Consider the following 20,628-nt stretch of genomic DNA (forward strand, 5'->3'; position numbering starts at 1 on the left):
CTGTGCTAGAAAACACACAGCAGACAGTGGCACAGCAGACAGTGGCACCACAGGCAGGAAATAGGAACTGCACAGGCTTTAAAAGGTGCTCTGATAAACACATACTTTTCATAGTCATTTTAGCGATTTGCTTTTCTTCCATTGCATGATACTATACTGATGGTGCACTGTAATATATGAGCTGGTACGGCCTACTGCACTGGGCCAAGTATTGCAGTAACTGCTTCTCCCACTAGTTTGGTACGGAGTAGCAGACCGGGAGAGGTGACAAGCCAGTGCGATGGAGTGGGCCCATACAGTACCTCCGATGTTGGGCTGTGTTATGACTCTTAAACAGTCGACGGTCATTAATCTGACATTGGAATTGCGTCTGCCGGTACTTCGACAGCAAGGTGAGCGCAAAGAAGGCTCTGTGGCTCACCAAGTGTTCTATTCTCCCTCTCTATGGGGTTCCTTGGCCCCTGCCGAGGAAGAATAGCCCCGTCAGTCAGGAGGGATGCAGTCAAAATCCCGACATTTAAAATCCCGACAGGGTCAAAATCCCGACAGGGTCAAAATCCCGACAGGGTCAAAATCCCGTCATATAGAATGTACAGGTGAAACAGTCTACATGACATTCGGTCGACAAGTGCGAGGTCGACATGGTTTTTTTCACTGTTTTTTGAACCGACATGTGCCGACAGGCGGTATTTCATGCCCTACCATCCACTACGGCGTGGTGGGAGAATAAAATAGTGTGCCGAGCGCAGCGAGGCACCGTGCCCGAAGCATTGCGAGCGAAGAGAGGGGCTGCGGTTCACTTGCAACTGTGTCCATGTCGACTGTGTCGACATTCGGGTAAAAAAAAACAGGGAAAAAACCCATGTCGACCTCGCACCTGTCGACGAAAAGTCATGTAGACTGTTTCACCTGTACATTCTATATGTTGGGATTTTGACCCTGTCAGGATTTTAAATGTCGGGATTTTTAATGTCTGGATTTTTAATGTCGGGATTTTGACCCTGTCGGGATGTCATATCGAATCCAGTCAGGATCCTGACTGTCGGGCATTTAACAGTCGGGATCCGTTGGAATTCCGACTGTCGGTGCCTCATCCGGCACCCCCGATGTTGTGCAGTCATTGCTGATTTATACGGAACATTCTGTTTGCACAGTAGATGTGCGACACTGACACTTGGAATGCAGAGTACAAGCGTATTCCACTCCGTAGCGTGTCAGCATTACAGATATGCGCTTGAAAAATCATTCTCTTAAGTCTGTTTATAAAGCACAAACATTCTGCTCCGTCCAGCTGGGCTCTTAAAGTGTTTATTTGGCAGGAAATTCAGTTTTTTTCCCTTAATAACCTGTATGTTTTGGAAAACTTGCTCACATTTCTGGCAACCTATGTCACATTAATAAAACCCGTATCATATTGTTTGTCACATTGTTACATTACAACACTAAATCACTGGCCATAATCTATAATGCAGCCATTTGGCCTCCGATTACAGGTTTTTGAAACCAACGCAAATGCCAACCTGGTCTCGTCTATAAAGTAATTGGGACTTTAAAACTATCACGCTGTTATTACGATTACTGCAAATATCAGGCTATTGCATTTGGTCATTTACCCAATACTAAAATATATATTTGCCATATTCTGGGTTTGCTGGGACAATGTCTTTTTGTTTGGTTATTTTATTATTGGATTACAGAGTATACACAGTATACGATTTGTGTTAACGATATGTATTATACAGATATTGTTAACGATATTATCGTGCATATCGTTCAGTGTGTACCGACTATATCGTTAACTTTTCTCGCTCCCGCGTATCGTTAACATTAACTAATTTTCAAGCTAGGCTGTTTTTTTGCCACGCCCTGCCTGTGTTTTTTAAAGGCAAAGCACGCCATGCCCCTTTAGCAGTGCCCGGCTTGGCTTAAGTCTAAAACCTCCTGGGTCCGCCCTCCAACAGTGACATCGCCGGCTGGGCCCGCCCACATTAGTGACCTCTGCGAGCCCGGCCAACCACACTCTTGCTACCAATTAAACCAAATAAAAATCCTCCCCCACCCGGTGCCTTAGGTATTCAATTCTAGAAAAAGGCCTTACATGAAGCTTCACTTTAGGGCATAATATCACTCTGAGGATAATTTGCCACCAGTTTATTTGACTATACCGATTCATTTACCGGCCATCTCTGTGTTTTTTTTTTTTGTTTTTTTTTTTAACGCCAACATTTGGTTGATACATTATTAAAATCTCTAAACTGCAATCTGGGCTGGTGGCTTGTGAATTAAAGGCATAATGCTCAGCAGTAATTTGAAACTGTTTTGTAATATATAATGCATGTTTGGTGTAATGGTTAGCCAGGGGTTAAAGTGGGCCGGAACGCACCGGAACTGAGTTCCGGCAGTTCAAATTGAAGCCGGAACTCAGTTCCGCCTCCTTCGCCCACCCAGCCTGCTGCTGCTGCCGCCCTGCCGAGAATCCATATGGATCTCTCAATGCGCGGGGACGGGACACGCCGATGTGGGTGCTAGTGCTACTGCTGCGGCTGCCGTGACTGTGTCTATGTGCACCGCTTGGCGCTCACAGTCACAGCCGCCTGTCACAATAGAGACTCTATTGAGTGACAGGCGGCTGTGACTATGAGCGCCGAGCGGTACACAGCGCCGGGCGGGGACTGACCTGACTGCCTCCCCCTCCTGCTGTTCGGATTGGCCACCAAGGGGGGACAGAGGAGGGACCTGCGCTTATGCGCAGGCTGTCACGGCTGCAAGCTCGAGCGTAGTGGACGCTGTGTAGCCTCGGTTCCAGCGCTTACCACACGCTGCCTCCGCTACTAGTAGCCCCCGCCAGGAGACATCATACATGTTGGACAAGTTGTTCAACTATATTACCCCCCCAACAAGTAAGTCTGTGCTTTTGGCTTCTGTGGGGAGGTGGGTGGGGGACGCGGAGGGATTGAGTTAGGGAGGGGGGGGGGGGGTGGCGTTGGCGGGCCTTTTCTCTGGCCTCGGCGCCATTTTCCATTTTACTGCGCAGTGCGCACTCAGTCTGCTTCTCCTCCACCTCCTGCTCCAGCCTCAGGCTCTGTGACCATTACCATTTTGTTGGTGAGTTAGTGTACAGTACACTAACTCACCAACAAAATGGTAATGGTCACAGAGCCTGAGGCTGTGTACTACTGACTGCACAGCTGTTATCTCAATGATGTGGGGCCTGGGGGAGCAGCAGTATGTCCAGATCAGTGCAGGCCAAAGCAGCGGAGAGAGCAGGAAAAAGATCAAGGTGAGGGGCCCTGTGCTGGCCATGACATCATTGGTTTTATAATTCTGTCACTTTAACACATGTGCCAATGTTGTATATGATGTCCTTATTCTGCAAATGATGTCATGTTGGGGTGTGATGCAGGGTATGTGACATGCGGCATGATGTAGGGAACGGAACCTTGCAGCATGGTGTGGGGTTGTGCAGTGTGATTTAGGGGATGGAGATGTATTGCGTGATGCATGGGGTTGGAGATGTGTGGCGTGATGTACTGTAGGTGACAGGGACATGCAGTGTTATGTAGGCGGTGAGATGTAGAGTACATAGACTTGCAGTGTGATGTAGGGTACAGGGATGTGCAGCGTGATGTAGGGTACAGGAATGTGCAGCATGATGTAGGGAATGGGGATGGGCAGCGTGATGTGGGAGACTCGGACGTGCGGTGTTATGTAGGCGGTGTAATGTAGATGTGCAGTATGTAATGGCTATTACGGTGTGCATAATCCCCATGTTCCACAAAGCCATGCCCTAAATTTTTCAGCGCGCCTACGGCGCGCATTGTTATGGTTCTTACTTTTTTGGGGCTTGTTTGCCACTTTTCACCATAATTTCAATTAGAGGTGGCATTATGTGCCCCACATGATTCTATTCATGGGTGTGTGTATGATAGACCAGAAATGTAAAGCTTGTAGGGTGGCGCTAACACCCTAGCACCCATCCTGGCTGTGACATATATTGTTGGGGGGGCGCGAATGGCAGCAAAGGTGAGTTCCACCACCTCCCCTGGACCACTTTAAGCACTGTGGTTAGCATTACTGCATCACAGCACTGAGGTCTTAGGTTCAATTCCCACCGTGGCCCTCAATGTGCGGAGTTTGAATATTCTCTGTGCTTGTGTGTCCCCCCGGGTGTTCTGGTTTCCTCCATAAATATACAGTTGGGTTAAATGGCTACTAACATAACTTAACCCTAGTGTGTGTGTGTGTGTGTGTGTGTGTGTGTGTGTGTGTATGTGTCTTCGTGCTGTTTGGAGCATAAATTGTAATTTCCACTAGAGTAGGGACTGAATTACAGTGAGTAAGCTTCAATCCAATAGGCACTCCGGTACTGCTTTCCTAGCACGGCGCCCGTCTCATTGATTGTATGCCTTAAGTTTAAGGTACTTAAGGCATACAATCAACGCGATGGACCCGATTTTTTAATCTCATGGATCTTATGCATCCATAAGATAAAAAATCGTGAGCCCCCAATAACCATTGTTAACGCCACCAGCACGATCAACGCCAACCCGAAGCGTGGTGAGTGGCGGCGGTATGCGTCCTCCGACCTTTTCATACCTCCACTATCCACGTCGGCATGGAGTTGATTTTATATAGTGTGGCAAGCGCAGCGAGCCACCGAGCCCGAAGCGTGGCGAGCGGACGCGGACTACTTTGCATGTATTCCGCGTCCCCTCGTGGGGCTCTCTGCACTCGCCACGCTTCGGGCTCGGTGGCTCGCTGCTTTCGCCACACTATATAAAATCAACTCCACGCCGACGTGGATAGTGGGGGTATAAAAAAGGTCGGAGGACGCGTACCGCCGCCAAGCTTCGGGTTGGCGTCAATAGTGGGGTGGCGTTAACAATGGGGGGGGTCATTTCACCCATGAGGGGGGGTTAGCAATTAAAATTGGGGTTTTGGGGGCTTTTTACATTGATTCCAATGTAAAAATCTTGTCGATCGCGTCGATTGCATCTCATGCATCTTATGCCGCACAAACACATAAGATGCATGAGATGCTTGAGATATCAGCCCCACACATACAATCTAGATCGTGGGCGCCGTGCTAGGAATGCAGTACCGGCACTTCTATAATGGGTGTGATGCGTGTGTTGAACACGGGTCCATACTGCTCCCATGTTTTGTTACTTACCTTTCCGGATCCCTGCACTAGAGCTAAATTTGCAGCAAACAATCGCCAGCAAAATGACTGCTGCACATGTGCGGTAGCAATTTTGTCCCCAGAACATGGCAAGCGCCATATTTCCAGAGACAGGTGAATGGTCAGTAGGCTCTAGCACGATGCATAAATAAGAGGAGCCGGCCTACCCTCCTTTTTGTTAAAACATCCCTATGCGGGCCATTAATAGCCCATATATGTATATTTACCCGCAGGTTTGACATTTGTTCCAATCAGAAGCCCTCAATCCTAAATAAACCACTAGATCTCGTCATTAATTAATTTTTTTTTGGTCGGGTGGAGAAACACAAATTTAGGAGTCCTGTAGTATCGAATGGACACCCTTACAAAAAGAGAAAGAATTCTTTAAACCCGAGCATATAAAGCAATGGGGAATTTGTCGTAAAATATTGTTGGGGATGCGTTTCCTGGCTGATCCTTTTCTGTTTAACCCTCGTGGAGCTCTACTGTATAACACGTTCCCTTCTTAAATCAATAATTGCGACAAGACCAGCATGGATCCAGCATTGGAGCTTCCAAATGTTTCTAAATATTTCATCAAAAATAAGAATATCATCCTAATACAAACAGTCCCCTTATTACTTTTAGGATGCGGTAATTTGTGGCTTCTACCACAAACCCTAAACATTGTTGGAATTGTATTTTGCATGCATGTAGCCTGTTTATCGATAGACCAGGTTTTGCTCCTGATTCTTGCTGGACAAAGGTTCCCTTCCGGCTATGATGGGGCCACCATGGGACAATACTTACCAATTCTTTCTCTCTCTCGTTCCAGAAGAGAAGATCTTACTGCCCAAGAAAGAAAAGGCCAAGCAGAGACGGGAGCGTTGGCTGCAGAGTGAGTTCTCCTTCCTGTGCGGTTTTCTTGTCCAAATAAATATATGTAAAAAATAAAAAACAAATGTATTATTCATAATGATTTTTTTTTAAAAATCATTACAATTTTGTAAAACCTGGGTACGCACCAGACTTTATTTGGAACGATTTTGCCGATTCAGACAGGCCAGAATGACCAAATGGTCATTTCAGCGACATCACCCATCGTGCAACTGGGACCGTTGCAATGAAGGACCATGCTGCAAAAAAATGGCATGGCAACTGCTCCTTCACTGCTGGTATCTGCAACTGTGTACACCCACTGAGATGTCGCTGGGTACTCATAGGCCCTTATTCTGGTTCACTCTCTTTGGCAAATTCCTTCTCAAATGGACAAAACCATGTGCACTGCGGGGGGGGGGGGGGGGGCTGCAGATGTAAAATGTGCAGAGCGCTTGGCTTAAGTCTAGCACCTCCTGGGTCCGCCCCCCAACAGTGACATCGCCGGCTGGGCCCGCCCACATTCTTGACCTCTGTGGGCCCTGGCAACCGCACTCTTACTACTGCTTTCTCCCTGCGCCCCTTCCCTGATCCTCAATGATCCCTGTCATCTGAGCATGCAGTTAGATCTGACAATATAGTCGGTGACTGCATGTTCAGCGGGGGACCCGGTGATGTCACTGGATGTTATCGTTCAGTGTTTGACCCACAGATCATTCGCAGCACCACCGATATAGTTATCGAGACTTAGACAGGCTTTTGACAGGTTTTTAACTATTTTTATATATAATAAAGTCATACGGAAATAATTTTTAGATTTTTGGGGGGAGGGGGGACTGTGTATAAATGTGGCATTTCTATAGCCCTAGCTAGTGTAAATGATATCAAACAATATTGGCTTTTATTACTCAAACCATTTTCAATTAAAGTTGTTTTTGAGATTTGCTGAATTCTCCAGAACTCCTGGGCTGAGTTCTGGAGAGGTCCCGTTGTGGAAATGGCATTATCGCAACAAAATACTTTTAGTGTGGATGCCAGCAGCTCTCCTCACTTTGTTCTGGTTACCATAAAAGGGAACAAAACACAAATATTCCATTTTCATTTTGGAACAAACTGAAGCAATACGGATAGATTTGAAGGACTGTTACTGGAATGTGGTAATAAATTAAGATAGAGGATACCCCTGGGCAAACTAGCCAAGCTGGCACAGAGAAACACAAGTGATTGAGAGCAAATATTTTTGGAATTAAATGAAGCTAAAATTACTATATATATTTTTTTTATAATTCATTAGTGAAATAAAAAAAACACATTTTTAGGATTCTTATGGAGCATTCCATCACTGCATTGCATTTTTGCACCTTTACTTTCTAATAAAACTGAAATTATTTTCAGCACGACCTATTGATCTTGTCCACATCGCAATTTTTTTTGTCTTTTTTTTTTTTCAAGAGAAAACGAGCCTGATTTTTGCCACCTTTTTTTATTTTTATGTTTTAGAAATATTTGCTGCATTAAATTTCCTATCAAAAGTGGTTGTTGTTTTTTACACATCCTGTTAATCACATTTCCTCCTTCGTCCTCTAAAGTTTAGAGTCTAAACAGAGAGCAGGCTAGGTACTAAACCCTTAGGTGTTTAAATTCAATCTGAACTATATTTTTAGTATAGCAGAAAGAGTAACAGATCGGTCAAGCGTTTGCCCTCTGAAACCATCTTACCATCATATTGTGAATTATACAACGCGTTTCGTTGTTGGATGACCAAAACTTCAACAGAGGGTCTGTATTCTAAAGGTTGCGATGTCCATGGCTTTTCAAATACTTTGTGTACAATAGGCGGCTATCAGCACCTGTCTGTACTGCAGACTTGTCCGCTTATTTTATTCATATAGGTATACTTTTAAATGATCTAGAAAGACAATTGCTCCTTTAATAACCTGAAAGTCCTATTGAATACATGTAAATTAAATACATTTAAGACATTTGCACTACAAGTGAGGTTTTGGATATTTAGGGATAAAGTGACTAAGGTGCATGTTTACAAAAAGTGGAGGTGTTGGGGAGGTAGAAGGAGATGATAAAAATGGGGAGAGGATGGAGGAGGACAAAGAGGCAATAGAGAGATGTGGGGAAGACAGTGGTTGGCACTTAGAGGTGAGGCCTGGAAGGGATCATGAGCCTAGATATAGGCCAGTATTCAATGCGAGCGCAGGGGCAGCGTACGCTCACTGGGCTTTCCCACGGCGCTCACTGGGCTTTCCCTGTCAATTTGATTGGCCGCCTGCCCCGCCGTTCACAGCATTCAACGCCTAAGGGGCTCATTGCCCCTTATGGCAAAAGTACCCCAATAGGGTGACGCGGCGGCAGGCATGATGGATGGCGCTGCACAGCCAGGAGGGGTACAGGGCGGCCGCTGCGGAGGGACGGAGGACTGCAGTATAGAAATATTCATTGCAGGGAGGGCCAGGCAGCAGTCTGCGCTGAGCTGGTCCTGCTCAATGCATATGTAATGAGCGGGACCCAGCGCAGTGAATATCTAATGAGCGGGTCCCGTCACCCCCCCCCCCCGCACCCCCATATGTAATGAAAAAATAAATAGCGTTTTGTAGTAGTAGCGTTTGGCTGTTCATCACCCAGTTTTAAGCTTACTACATAGCTGTTTCTGTTTCAGTTATTGACTGTGTTTCAACTAATTTTTTTTAAATGATCAGATTGTAAGCTTGCAGCAGGGCCCTGTTACCTCCAGGTTTGTCTGTTGTTACCCAGTTTGTTTAATCACTGTCTACATTTGTAAAGCGCAATGGAATCTGCTGCGCTATATAAGACGCTGTAATGGAATCTGCTGAGCTATATAAGACGCTGTAATGGAATCTGCTGCGCTATATAAGACAGTGTAACGGAATCTGCTGCGCTATATAAGACAGTGTAACGGAATCTGCTGCGCTATATAAGACACTGTAACGGAATCTGCTGCGCTATATAAGACACTGTAACGGAATCTGCTGCGCTATATAAGACACTGTAACGGAATCTGCTGCACTATATAAGATACTGTAACGGAATCTGCTGCGATATATAAGATGCTGTAACGGAATCAGCTGCGCTATATAAGAACCTGTAACGGAATCTGCTGCGCTATATAAGACACTGTAACAGAATCTGCTGCGCTATATAAGATACTGTAACGGAATCTGCTGCACTATATAAGACACTGTAACGGAATCTGCTGCGCTATATAAGATACTGTAACGGAATCTGCTGCACTATATTAGACACTGTAACGGAATCTGATGCACTATATAAGACTCTGTAACGGAATCTGCTGCGCTATATAAGGCACTGTAACGGATACTGCTGCGCTATATAAGGCGCTGTAACGGAATCTGCTGCGCTATATAAGACGCTGTAGCGGAATCTGCTGCGCTATATAAGACGCTGTAACGGAATCTGCTGCGCTATATAAGACACTGTAACGGAATCTGCTGCGCTATATAAGAACCTGTAACGGAATCTGCTGCGCTATATAAGAACCTGTAAATAAATAAATTTATCTCCAGTTCAGTATGGCTGGTTTATCATACACCAGGTTCATCATACACCAGACTGTAATATTACAGGATCCCTTGCAAGTGTACCTCGAAGAATTCATGCTGTTTTGAAGGGACGGCGACACGAAATATGGATTTGATTTCGATTTCTCTTCTGTTCATTCGCTTTTGTTAATTGCTAACATAACCGCATGATTTCCACACCTGCCTAAACCTTTTTCACAGTACTGCATATATATATAAATTATGATGAACATTATAAAGCTGAGGCTTACTGGTACATGGCAGCAGCCGCTTACCCTTTCTCATCCATTTACCATCATGTTTACACGTAAATAAGGTGCCCATACATCTTCCGACCGGATGCATCAATCTTCGGCCTGCGATTATCGTTGATCTGTCGGAGGCTAATGCAAGTTAAACATGTAAAATAGTCACAGTATCGGGATTTTTATATGTTAAATATTCCCTTTTCCCCGACATGACAGTCAGAGAATTGGGGCATTACCCCAATACACCGCTGGTGTATGCTGTAGAAAAAGAGTAGAATTCAATTGCCAGCGAGGAGCTCGCTTTGCCAAGTTTGAGTGGCATTTGCTGAACTTTGTGCCTGCAAGATCTCGCTTACAAGTGACAATCCGCTGCTCGAGGGGGGGGGGGGGGGAGACAGACCGCCGTTGGTGATGTGTAAGTTCCATAGCAATTTGCGGCCTTCGCCTCAATTGAATTCCCATTATAGTGCGGAACGGGGACATTAACTTGAACACAAACTGAACGTGTTTAGGATAAGAGCCGGTTCATGAAATGTCACATAAGTGACACTGGAAAATTTAAATAATCTGTAGCCGTGCAACTTTTTGAGATTCCAACACAGGCTGACAATTTTAAAATATATCTATCCCCTAGGTGTTCATAACAAAATAAAACCATCTCTTAACACAAAGAGCATTGGCTAATTTGTTCGAGCTGCACAGTCTTGTGTCCATGCCCACGTAAGCAGACACATGAAGCAAGTGACGTGAGCAAGCCACTGCAGCTGGAGCAATAGAGGTGGGGGGGGGGGGGGGTGTAATTTACTATCTGTCAGCACCGTGTTTCGGTTGCAACTAAACATCTGTCTTCAATAGCTTTCTGGACCTGGCTTCCCTGCATGTGATTTCAGGCTGACCCATACTCAATTACATTTTAAATTTGATTTTCTTTTTTTTTTTCTTTATGCATTTATGTCCATTCCCAGATAGACTGTTCCCCTTACATAAAGGTCAGAGCTTTTACTGTTGTTGGGATTGCAATGGCGATTTTTCCTCCCAGATACGTTCTCCCGTTATCCCCTCTCCCGGATACTACTTTTACAAATAATTCATGGAGTCTCCGGCATATGGAGATGGATTGTGAAAGTGCGGTTACATAGATCAGGGATAGGTGTTACAAAGTTAATTGTTGGTTTATACGTTAGCACAGCGTTCTACAATGTGAATACAGCGACCGAGCCTGTTGTAAGGATGGGGTTTGGTAGCCATCCAAAAACAGATTATTGTAGGAATTCCAGGGTTTTGGCATGAATTGAGGTATTTAAATTGTATACATTTGTTTCTGTACAGAATGTACGTTATTTTCAATGTACTTGGTGGGATATCAAAGCAACTAACTTCAGACGGTTGAAAACCTTGTAAGGGGACATTCTGCCATAAGGTGGAGGACGTTAAACAGCTGTGTAAAGACTTATCAGGTGCGACGCTTGTAGCTGCGAAGTTTCACAATGCACTTTTGTGTAGGTTCAGTGGATATGGATTTGCTCACTCTGGCTCTGGGGTAACTCCCAGAGGCAATGGTTGCCTACCCCTGGGCTCCAAGTCTTGAAGTCTCCTGCATGTACAACAGCACCTGTGTGGTCACAGCGGGACTCAAGTGTGACCGCTGCTCTTCAAACAGAGCCCTCTTGCGCACCCAATGCTGCTGCATAGTTAATTGGCTCGGTGTGGGCTCCGGTCCGTTTTTTTTTAAGGGGTGGAGGAGGAGCACAAAACTCTAACTTTCCTCCAGGCGGCTGGGATGCACTTACGCCTCTGCGCTTTGGGGCGTTATATTCTTTTCCCACTTTCCCAGTTTTGTCTGTATGTATTTACAATATGAAACTTTGATTTTATTCATTAAAACTTCCTGTGTTCTAGAAATTGATTCCTTGATACTGGCTCAGCAGACCAAGAAGGCCCAGGCCAAGAGGAGAGCTACACCGGTTGTTGGGGACATGCAGCCGCTTGCCGACGCCCTACCTGATCTGTCAGAACTAACCTCTGTACGAAAGCCCAAAGCACCTAGGAAGCAACCTAAAGAGTAAGTGCCACTGATCGGAACGTGCAATCGTAGAGGGCAGTGTTGGTAATTGTAGTACCTTTGACAGTCATTCGTTGTGTTGTGACGTCCTTCCTGTGTCCATGTGGACACACAAAGCCATTTGCGTCCGGTGCCTCACTCGCTGTTTAGCAATAGAGTAGAAATTACAGAAGGTCATCCTTGCAGTAACATTGCCAAAAGAGCCAGGGCTGTGGGGGATTACCCCAATTTTTGAAGCCTCCCACATCTTCTGGGGAGGGTAGGCAAGTATGATTTACTCCCTGGTATCAGTACCATACTACTTCACCCACAAGACACCCATTAATGCCCTTTCCTTTAAGAAGACTATATCTTTCTTCTGACTGCCCCACCAAAGGGTGGACTTCCCCTCTTGTGTAATGTCCTACAGCCTATCATGTTAGGACCCAGTGCAGTAGGCTACTATTTGAGTCCTGGACATCCAACAATATCATTGAATGGTACTAAATTGTTAATCAACCCCCGATCTCCCATCTACAGTGACAGGAGATATTCAATTGATTCTGCATTCATTCATATTGCTCACCCATCGGGGGAGGGGGGCACGGTATGAGCTGAAATGCCGGAGCCGGCAGCCAATCATACTCAAATGGAGCAACAATTGAATAGCTCCTTTGGGTGACATCTGCTGGTTGTTGATGGTGAAAACAATTGAATTGACATAGGGAGATACTATAGGTTGAAATAATAAAGCACCAACATACCAGAGCTGGTATATGGCTACTCAGCTGCCAAGATTAAAGTGTAAAGAGTAAAAAAAAAAAAAAAGGAAATGTATTTGCGATATGGTATAAACTCCCTGTGAATAAAATATATAGAATGCCAGTGAGTGGCAGTTGTTGTGGCTCCTCTATTTGAATTTTGAACTGTACTGCAGCCCCACCCCTGGATCTGCCACTGTATGTTTGTATGTATGTATTTTGAAGAAAGTGTAAATAACCAAGCACCTATGTATAGGGGACAGGTGCGCACCAAGTGTATGCAGCATAATGGTGGTTGTGCATCCACTATTCACGGTTGCCCATTGAGCATTATATACGGTTTCATTTGTTTTTGTTTTTTTCATTGCCAAACTTTATTGACTGTATATATCACAACGCTTGTTACCTCCTCTCACCTTTTCCATTGCAAAAAAAAGAATCAACAATTGCTCCTGATGTGCCCATAGAGATAATAGAAGCTTACACATCCTCATTCATGTCGCTGCTGCATTGTGGCAAATTAATTCCGTGCTTCCTTGACAGCCCGGCCGCTTCCAAATGCTAAGCCTAAGGCAAATGAGATTGAAGCACCGGATACAGAGGGATCGGGCAAGTATTACAGATGATTACAGATGTACTATAAAGGTACATTTAAGGTCGTTGGCTTAATGACAGTTGTGTTTTATATGGGCATAGGAAGCAATCTGTTCATTCACAGCCTGCAATAGTATTGGGAAGCCCAGGTGAGGGGTTAGGGCTGCATTGTGACCCATCTATCTGCAGAGCTGGTGGCTTAAGGGGAAACAGATCATACCTAAATAGAACAATTGGAGGTGGTCCCCGTAGTCACCAATCAGATCGCAGTATACTGTATAAATGACATCTAGAAGCTGGTTGCTACGGGCAATATTACCACTTGGCCTCTCGGGAAGGTTTGATAAATCTCCCTGTCAAGTTCTATGGTAATGCCGGCAGGTGACCTAGAACTAGGTAGCAGCCATTCTCTGTAGGGGTTTGGACTGGAAACCATCAGAAAGGGACCCCTCTACCTTATCGTTATTTTCCGTCATTGCAAATTCTGCTTCCAATACGTGAGGCCGACACAACAACAGATAGCTCTGCGCTTGAAAGGTCGCTGTGCTAGACTTCTAGGGAAATGGTATATATTCGGATAATTTCCTTATTTATATGAACTTAATTTTTTATTAAAAAACTATAATGTCTTTCCTTCAGGCAGCAGTCCAATGTAGGTACTCTTACCGCATGAAGGACAAACAACATACAGTATATGACAGAGACTGTGCTAAAATGACATCTATTTTAAAATGATGAAAAGAAATAGAATCATTACCTTCAATGGCACCATTCAGGACAGACCTATAGACATTCTAAGAAATAACCAGATCACTGCAGGTAACGAGCTTCGTATAATGAATTGAATATGATAAGTTCTCTTTAAAGAATTAATTAATACAGGAGGCCTCTGTACTCTTGTGGATATTAGTTTGGTTAGTGGACACAATATTCTGTATCAGGGATGGGGAACCTTTGGCCCTCCAGATGTTGTTGAACTACACATCCCAGTGTGCCCTGCTACAGTGTTGCTATTTGGCCATGCTAAAACTATTGCAAAGCATGCTGGGATGTGTAGTTCAACAACAGCTGGAGGGCCGGAGGTTCCCCATCCCTGCTCTATATGGAGACCGTTCTCTTGCTTAATTAGTAGAAGACGACATGATGATTATGATATAAGCATAAATGTTCATATATACGGTACTCTTTACCTAGAAGGGCGCCCATCGTGGGCATCGCATGTACATCGCATGCCATTATAATGGCATGCGATGCGACCGATGCGATGCCCGCGATTTTACATAGAAAACCATGTTAAAATGTAAATCGCGTCGGTCGCATCGCATGCGACCAAAAAAATCGCATGCGATGCGACCGACGCGATTACCGCGATTTTACATAGGGAACAATGTTAAATGGCCCACAGACCCCAAATAGCCACCCTGGGCCCCCCCAATTGTTAACGCCACCCCAAGATCAATGTGAACCCGAAGCGTGGCGAGCGCAGCGGTACGCGTCCTCCGACCTTTTCATACCCCCACTATCCACGTCGGCATGGAGTTGAGAATAGATAGTGTGGCGAGCCACCGAGCCCGAAGCGTGGCGAGCGGACGCGGATACCTGTGAAGCCCACGAAGGGACGCGGATACCTGTGAAGGTATCCGCGTCCCCTCGCTGCGCTCGCCACACTATCTATTCTCAACTCCACGCCGACGTGGATAGTGGGGGTATGAAAAGGTCAGAGGACGCGTACCGCCGCCGCTCGCCACGATTCGGGTTCACGTTGATCGTGGGGTGGCGTTAACAATTGGGGGGGCACTGGGCTCTGTGGGCCATTTTACATTGTTCCCAATGTTAAATCGGGTCAATTGACCCATTTAACATTGTTCCCTATGTAAAATCGCGGTAATCGCGTCGATCGCATCGCATGCCATTTTTTGGTCGCATGCGATGCGACCGACGCAATTTTTTTACTTGCGATGCCCATGATCAAAATCGTGGGCGCCCTTCTAGGTAAAGAGTACCATATATACATTTATATTGCGGTGTGTGCAGCAGTATTGACTGATGACAAATCAGTTGGCCACCTCATTGATCTGACGGCTCCTCAGCTTGGTTAGCACTCCATAGCCAGGATTGGAGATCCGTTTTTGCAATAATAACCTCCAGTGGGGGGAGGTGCAGCAACTGGTACCAGGAAAGTCCCAGGAACGAGGCGGCTTCCTTTTATAGAGTGTGACTCAATCAATCCATCAATGAGGTGGCCACCTGCGCACTAATCAGTGCATTTGTTATAAGTCAGTACCACTGCACACACCGCAATATAAGTGGTGAATACATGTATGCTAATATCATAATCATCATGTCGTCTTCTACTAATTAAGCAAGAGAACGGTCTCCATATGGAATATTGTGTTGTCTAACCCACTAACCAAACTAATATCCACAAAAGTACAGAGGCCTCCTGTAATTATTCATTCTTTAAAGAGAACTTATCATATTCAATTCATTATACAAAGCTCGTTACCTGCAGTGATCTGGTGATACTTTACAATGTCTATAGGTCTGTCCTAAATGGTGTCATTGAAGGTAATGATTCAGTTTATTTTTATCATTATTCAATATGTCTTCATTTTAGTGCAGTCTCTGTCATATATGCAGTATATGAGGTGATGTAATGTGTGTGTTTCTGTGTGTGCACACCTAGTCAGTTACTGATGATTGCCGGTAGCAATGATCGCACTCATTAAGAGCAGTTGTGATGAGTGAATGCAGCTTATGGTGACAGGACAGACGTGTGTGCGTGAGAAGGGGAGAGACGGAGCTGGGAGAGTGATTTCGTGTAAGGGTGGGATGACGCACGATGGGACTTGCTCAGTGTTTGCCCCGGTACATATTGCTGCTTACAGGAAACATACAGCTTAGCACATTTATAGGCAGTATTCACATATTTTATGGGTCGTAGGGTCAACTCAATGAAGGTCAACATAAATTAGGTCGGCACATGACATAGGTTGACATGGCTAAGGTCAACAGAGTCAGAAGGTTGACAGCCAAAAGTTCGACATGAGTTTTTCACAGGGTTTTTTTTTTGGTCCCAAATGTCGACACAGTCGACATGGACACTGTCTGAGTGGACCACATCCTCTCGCGTGTCTCGCTGCACTCGCCATGCTTCGGGCACGGGGCCACGTTGCGCTCGGCACACATTATTCTAGTCTCCACCCATGCTGTAGTGGATGGTAGGGTATGTAATACTGCCTGTTGGCACATGTCTGCTGAAAGAAATTGTAAAAACCCCATGTTGACCTTTTTGACTGTCGACCTTTCAACCCTGTCGACCTAGTATTCGGCTAATGAAGGGTTTCCAAATATGACAGTCTAGGCTTTTTCATGTACAAATTAGGCTGCGGAGGGGGGGGATTTGGGTTCCTTTAAACCAGGCATGTCCAATGTTGGCCCTCCAGATGTTGTGAAACTACACATCCCAGCATGCTTTGCCACAGTTTTGCTAATTAGAGAATGCTAAAACTATTGCAAAGCATGCTGGGGTGTGTAGTTTCACAACATCTGGAGGGCCAACGTTGGACATGCCTGCTTTAAACAATTGTTATTATTCTCACATACTCCCATAAACTCATTATTTATATCTAGCGTTCCTTCTAGGAACTTCGGCGGGCAGGGCACCGCTTCAAAGGGGGCAGCGTGAAGGGGGCGGACCGGGCCCATCGACGTCACTCTTTTGGGCGGTCCCGGGCCACCGACATCACAAAAGGGGCGTGCCCAGGCTGCGCCGTCACAGAAATATTACATTTGGGTGGTACAGTAGTCTTTATTTTAATTTAAAAAAAAAGAGGATTATCTGTAACTCCTTTTGTAAATAAAGGGGGCTAAATCGCACACTGCAGGCCTGGCCAACCTGTAGCTCTCCAGATTTTGTGAAACTACAAATCCCAGCATGCCCTGCCACAGTTTTCCTATTAGGTAATTGTAAAGCTGGCAGGTCTTGCTGGGATGTGTAGTTTCACAGCAGACGAGTCACAAGTTGGTCAGGCTTGGTCTGCACTATTTTGGCCTACTATGTATAGCTCTGCAGATTACAGTAAGCACAGACAGGCGTTGCCTTCATTGGCCAACTCCTACCGCGCAACCACTGAAAGGGGCATGTCACACAAGGAAGAACATTGACTTTGTGTTTGTCTAAAGGTAGTCATTATACAAGAATTGTGATTGAATAGAACTGCATATATTAATTTCTCTTTTGCCTCATTTGTTCATTGTGGTCCTCAGATTAGTTCCGCTTGGTTTGGGTAATCCCGCGTTCTGTCCAGGGCGTGATCTACTTTCTGTATATTTTGGGATCATTAGTTTTGCTATTTTATTCTTTTTTTTTTTTTATGTTTTTTGTGGGAGTTTCATGTCACCGAGCCATCCAGCTAGTATAGAACTGCAGCATATCATGGCCGGACTCCTCAGGAGACGTTAATTACATTTCTACAGCTGCTTCGTAAGACGCAGAACATTTGCGCAGGGGGTAACTAGCTGTCTGGTAAGGAGCACGCGCTTCTGTAACACAGTGGTTCATCGTTAATTATACAGAAATACTGAAACGGTTTGGCTGCAATTATCAGGGGAGAAAGCGGCCCATTTCTGAGAGCGTTTCTGGGTCACGCTGAGAGCCCACAGCCTGCAGATAGACTGGAGGAAACAGAAAGACTTTGACACACACTGTACCCAGTAATGTAATGCAAGAGTGAAAACCACTTCTGGAGATTCACGGCCAACATTAAAGCTTCCCCCAGGGACGTCCTGAGCGATGCTGAAAACTTTGTGCAGATCTCATGCACTCATGAATTCTACCAATAACCTTCCTGCCTTGTCAATGCCGACTGTTACTTTTGTCAGACCAATAAAGCTACTTTTGATTTGATTTAATTTGACTCACAGCAAGTGTGCATACGGATAGGGAATAAACAAACTTCCTGTTTCGGTTAATAGTACCATCCGTCACACACATACCATGTGCCCCACTGTAATTACAGTTGGACAAAAGTTCTAAATCTAATACCCAAAATACCTGGAAAAGGAGCCATAGTGAGACTTATAGGATTTAATTAGACAGCTGTGTTGGATTGGAGATCAGAATGTTTGATCACAGTGCAATAGTAATGGTAATTGGGTAATGAACTGTGTAGATGGGTAATCTAGAATGGGAAGGTTACAATGATGGATTGGGAATGCATTTAATTCGCCTGTGGAGGAAACCATTCATCTGTCCTTGATTGTCACTGCCTGCTAAATTGGGAATGCTAAAACTATGGCAAAGCATGCTGGGATGTGTAGTTTCACAACAGCTGGAGGGCCATAGTTTGGGCATGCCTGCTGTATAAGTCTTTTTTTGCCAGCCGTGCCATGAGTTGGGCAAATTATCAGCTTGACAGCACTGTATGATGGCTGCTGTATGGAACTGGAACCACAATTGTGGGGCAAAAGTACCCACTAGCACTACACTTGCCCACCAGCTCACAAGTAAAGCACTGGACTGCGGTGTGGCAAAGTGCTTGTTAAAACCTGGAGGAAGAAGCGCTGGGTCTAGTAATCCTATATCATCTCTACAATAGTCTGCCTGGGGTATCATATGGAACTGGGAGATGATTGGTCACTAACAGGCCTATACTTAGGACACGCGGGCATGTACTGAGGCTCACGGAAAATAAATTCCCTACTGAATTAAGAAGAGGATTCTTCACCATTAGAGCAGTAACATTCTGGAACTCATTGCCGGTGGGGGTGGTTACAGCAAATACTGTTACTGAATTTAAATCAAAACTGGATACATTTGTGGCCACTAAGGGAATCCTATAGATATGATTTACGTCAGTAGTTACAAGTCAGATAGTTTGAACTTGATGGATTAACGTCTTGTTTCAGCCTTAATTACTATGTTACTATGTTAGTGTTGGCACATGTGCCTACAGATACTGTATCAGGTGCATTCATTGGGGTACACTTTCCTAGCCCAAACCAGCAGTAAGCGCTTATTTGCTACCACTGCGGACTATAGAAGTACCAGAGTGAATTACAGTTGCAAAATAACAGGCTTAGTTCATTTGGTTGGGAAAAAAATCCCCCAAAACCTATATTGATATTTTCATGTGTCAACCATAACTATGTCGACTTGTGTTGACCTTTTCGTCATGAAGACAATATGGTGTCGGACTATTGACTGTTGATCTAGACCAGTGGTTCCGGACCTAGGTTACAGACTTCTGGGTTGCAGACTGGTGGTACTTGAAAATTATATTGGAAACGGCGGAAGAAGTAATAGTTTCCTGATGGCGGTAGAAGTCTCCTATTACCGTGCATATGATCCACGTTGCGTCACTTCCGGTTCCGTCTGCAGCATCATCAGCGTCTACTCGTGATTTTGCATCAGCGCTCATCTGCCCCGCACTGACACAGGTGGAGGAAGCAGCGGCATTAATCCTACAGAGTTAGCGGGAACCCCGGAGACAGTACACAGCCATCGGCCAGACAGAGAGGGACCCAATTCCTGACCGCACACTCCTCCGCTATCGGACAGTACACAGCCATCGGCCAGACAGAGAGGGACCCAATTCCTGACCGCACACTACTCCTCCGCTATCGGACAGTACACAGCCAGCGGCCAGACACACAGGGACCCGATTCCTGACCGCACACTACTCCTCCGCTACCGGAGACCGTACACAGCCAGCGGCCAGACACAGAGGGACCCGATTCCTGACCGCACACTACTCCTCCGCTACCGGAGACAGTACACAGCCAGCGGCCAGACACACAGGGACCCGATTCCTGACCGCACACTACTCCTCCGCTATCGGACAGTACACAGCCAGCGGCCAGACACACAGGGACCCGATTCCTGACCGCACACTACTCCTCCGCTACCGGAGACAGTACACAGCCAGCGGCCAGACACACAGGGACCCGATTCCTGACCGCACACTACTCCTCCGCTACCGGAGACAGTACACAGCCAGCGGCCAGACACACAGGGACCCGATTCCTGACCGCACACTACTCCTCCGCTACCGGAGACAGTACACAGCCAGCGGCCAGACACACAGGGACCCGATTCCTGACCGCACACTACTCCTCCGCTATCGGACAGTACACAGCCAGCGGCCAGACACACAGGGACCCAATTCCTGACCGCACACTATTGCTCCGCTACCGGAGACAGTACACAGCCAGCGGCCAGACACAGAGGGACCCGATTCCTGACCGCACACTACTCCTCCACTACCGGAGACAGTACACAGCCAGCGGCCAGAGACAGAGGGACCCGATTCCTGACCGCACGCTACTCCGCCGCTACCGGAGACAGTGCACCGCCAGCGGCCAGACACAGAGG

At 45.8% G+C, this 20,628-nt stretch overlaps 1 protein-coding gene across 1 annotated transcript in view; it reads left to right on the plus strand.

The window, feature by feature from the left end:
• The window catches only part of SLX9 (SLX9 ribosome biogenesis factor), an 87,764-nt gene that overhangs the window by 47,021 nt on the left and 20,115 nt on the right, over positions 1-20,628 (plus strand). Inside the window, exons 3-4 of the mRNA XM_083154420.1 lie at positions 5,997-6,059; positions 11,757-11,919. Of these exons, the coding sequence (XP_083010546.1) occupies positions 5,997-6,059; positions 11,757-11,919 (226 nt within the window). The remainder of the gene's footprint in view (positions 1-5,996; positions 6,060-11,756; positions 11,920-20,628) is intronic.

The sequence above is a fragment of the Crinia signifera genome, chromosome 7 (assembly GCF_055691185.1).
Source record: "Crinia signifera chromosome 7, ASM5569118v1, whole genome shotgun sequence".
Taxonomy (NCBI): Eukaryota; Metazoa; Chordata; class Amphibia; order Anura; family Myobatrachidae; genus Crinia; species Crinia signifera.